Source organism: Pteropus alecto, unplaced genomic scaffold (assembly GCF_000325575.1).
Source record: "Pteropus alecto unplaced genomic scaffold, ASM32557v1 scaffold161, whole genome shotgun sequence".
NCBI classification, from domain to species: Eukaryota; Metazoa; Chordata; class Mammalia; order Chiroptera; family Pteropodidae; genus Pteropus; species Pteropus alecto.
The window spans coordinates 10,082,355-10,085,056 of record NW_006432943.1 but is presented as its reverse complement, the minus strand read 5'-3'; the positions used below and the strand labels follow the sequence as shown (position 1 = coordinate 10,085,056).

At 47.0% G+C, this 2,702-nt stretch overlaps 1 protein-coding gene across 1 annotated transcript; it reads left to right on the top strand.

Moving 5' to 3' along the window:
- Window positions 1-257: 257 nt before the first annotated feature.
- Window positions 258-2,337, top strand: LOC102886385 (growth-regulated protein homolog gamma). The gene is made up of 4 exons (XM_006907661.3): window positions 258-486; window positions 584-707; window positions 826-909; window positions 1,665-2,337. The coding sequence occupies exons 1-4, from the start codon at window positions 387-389 to the stop codon at window positions 1,678-1,680; spliced, it is 324 nt and encodes a 107-aa protein (XP_006907723.2). The 5' UTR covers window positions 258-386; the 3' UTR covers window positions 1,681-2,337.
- Window positions 2,338-2,702: the final 365 nt, after the last annotated feature.

The window sequence follows — 2,702 nt, the reverse complement described above, 5'->3', positions numbered from 1 at the left end:
GCGCCCACGGTCCCCCGTCGCAGGCGGTAAATTCTGCGTGGCGGCGACTCACTCACTGTTCCTTTGGAGATTTGGGCGGAAAGAGAATATCCCAGAGTCAGCCCAGTTACGCAGGAGGCTGGGCAGGGAGGCCGGGCAGGGAGGCCCCGGCGGCGCCTCCCCCCTCAACCCCCCGCCTCCTGTGGGGGGCGGGCCGTTCCTTCCGGACCCGGGAAAGATCCGCAAATCTGGGAATTTCCCGGGCCCAGGGGTATGCGAGCTTTCCGCCCCGATCATGGATAAAAGGGGTGCACCGGTCTCGAGGAGCCACAGAGCCCGCTCAGCCAGCTCTCCCGCCAGCTCTCGCGCTCCAGGCACCGCCGCCCCGACAACCCGAGCTGAGCACCATGGCCCGCGCCGCGACCGCCGCCGCCACCCGATCCCCTTCGCTCCTCCGGGCCGCGCTGCTGCTTCTGCTCCTGGCCGCCTCGTGCCGGCGCGCAGCTGGTGAGGCTCGGAGCCCTGGGATCTCACGGGAGGGACAGGAGACGGTGGGCGCCCATCGGGGGGACATCTCCGCTAACCGAGTCTGTTGTCCCCGCAGGGGCGCCCGTGGTCACTGAACTGCGTTGCCAGTGCTTGCAGACCTTGCAGGGGATTCACTTCAAGAACATCCAGAGTGTGAAGGTGACGCCCCCGGGACCCCACTGCGGCCAAACAGAAGTCATGTAAGTGCCTCCTGGAGCTTCTGCTGCTGCTACCATGTCAGCCCCACGGTCCCGATGCCCCGACCCTGAGCCCCAGACCGACCTCCCGCCTCACGTGGATTCTCCCTTCTCTCTGCAGTGTCACTCTCAAGAATGGACAGGAAGTTTGTCTCAACCCCGAAGCCCCCATGGTTAAGAAAATCATCGATAAGATGCTAAACAAGTGAGTTATGATTTTTGTTCACACATTGGCCACAATACTGGCATCTGCCTCTTGTACATTGTACCAGGGAAACCCAGAGTTGGCTGAAGGAGTGAAAATTGTTATTCTTTCACAATTTGATTTGCCGCTAAGGTCATTATTGTCCTGTGGTGCCAGAATATTTCCAGTGCCCTCATTCCACACTCATTCAAATGAGTGTGGGTAAATATGTCTTCTTAAAAGATTAAGTAGATTTAGCTAAAATGCCTCTTACCCATTAAGGAACAAACATTGTTTACCTCAGTCTCTCATTGGCCTCAGATCTGAAAAGTGGAACCCTTGGTTTGAGGCAAAATGGGCCTTCGGAAGCTTAGTTGTGAAGAGCAGGGACTTTGCAATGAGACCCTCTGAAGTCAAGTCTAAGATCCCTGGGAAAGTCTTTTAATCCCTTTGAGCTTCAGCAACATGGAGCCGATAATACTAGCTATTCCATGGATTGTCTGAGGCTTAAGTCAGGTCATGCATGTAAATTTTTAACACAGCGTGACAGGGAGCAAACCAGTTTAGCTCTTTCAAGCCAATGATAGAGTTGAGTCCACAGCCCTGCTTTTCCTCAGTAAAAAAGCAAGCTCTCTGCTATATAGAGTGTAGGTACACGGGGACTTTCTCCCGGCGTGAGGCTGAGCCCGGGTCTGCACGAAGAAATTCCTCCAGCTTCAGGATCCAGTGTGAGAAAAGAGCAGCTTTCCTTAACAGTAACCCTTTTCTCCCCATAGGGGCAGCACCAACTGAGCTCGACAGAAATAAAAAGCTCCTGGTGGCAGTTCCTGAAAGGAGGTCTCTGCTCTTATAAGGATTGAAAATGAAGAAGAGAACATCCAACTTTTGGGGACAACTACAAAGAAATTACTGTATTTGACTATTTTTATTTTTTCTATGAGAGACTTATTTATTTATGTATATATTTATTTTAGAAATCTCGTATTTTAATATTTTACGTTAGTATTTAAAGGTGTGAATGTGTTTAATCAAACATAACTTTGTTCTGATTGTTATTTAATTCGAAGATGATGGATTTTAAATGTCTCACTAAACTAATATATTTTGGAAGGCCATTAAGTTCCAGTTGGGGGAGGAGGGATGTCACAGAAGAGGGGAATCCAAGCAATCAGACAGTGAGATCACTATTAGGATCAGGGAAAGTGTGCGCACATCTATTTTTGTACTTGTTTAAAAGAATGTTGGTTGTTATTTATTGAAACTCTTTCACATTATATGGTCAACATTTTGATGTTGATGCATCCCTTGGACATTTTATGTCTTGCTTGTAGGGCATAATGCCTTGTTTAATGTTCTTTATGCAATGTTTCTCTGTTTTGAAACAGATAAGTTAAAACTACTGTTAGATTTTTACGAACAACATGAAAATAAAAGTTTTGCAAAAAATGACATGCTTAGGTTTTGTTTTCTTCTTCTCGATCTTTGGTTCTTACTGGGTGCCCAAGACATTGTACAGTTAGACTGCAGGTTATGCCTTTAAGCCTGCGGCCAGCTGTTCTTTCCCTTACAGTTCTTTTACTTGGGAAAGACTATTTGACACACTAATTCTTCAACCACCTGTTTCGCATTGAACAATTCATTATTCAAAATTAATTCTTAATAAACTTTTGAATTTTTATAAATATTTTAACGAAGACTTCTATTTTGGAGTGGTTTTGGTAGGTGGTTTTTCAAACAATTATACAATTCCCCCTTTAATGACATGGGAGCCAAAGGTGGAAAAGTGAATTTTTTTTAAGCACTCAGAATAATTC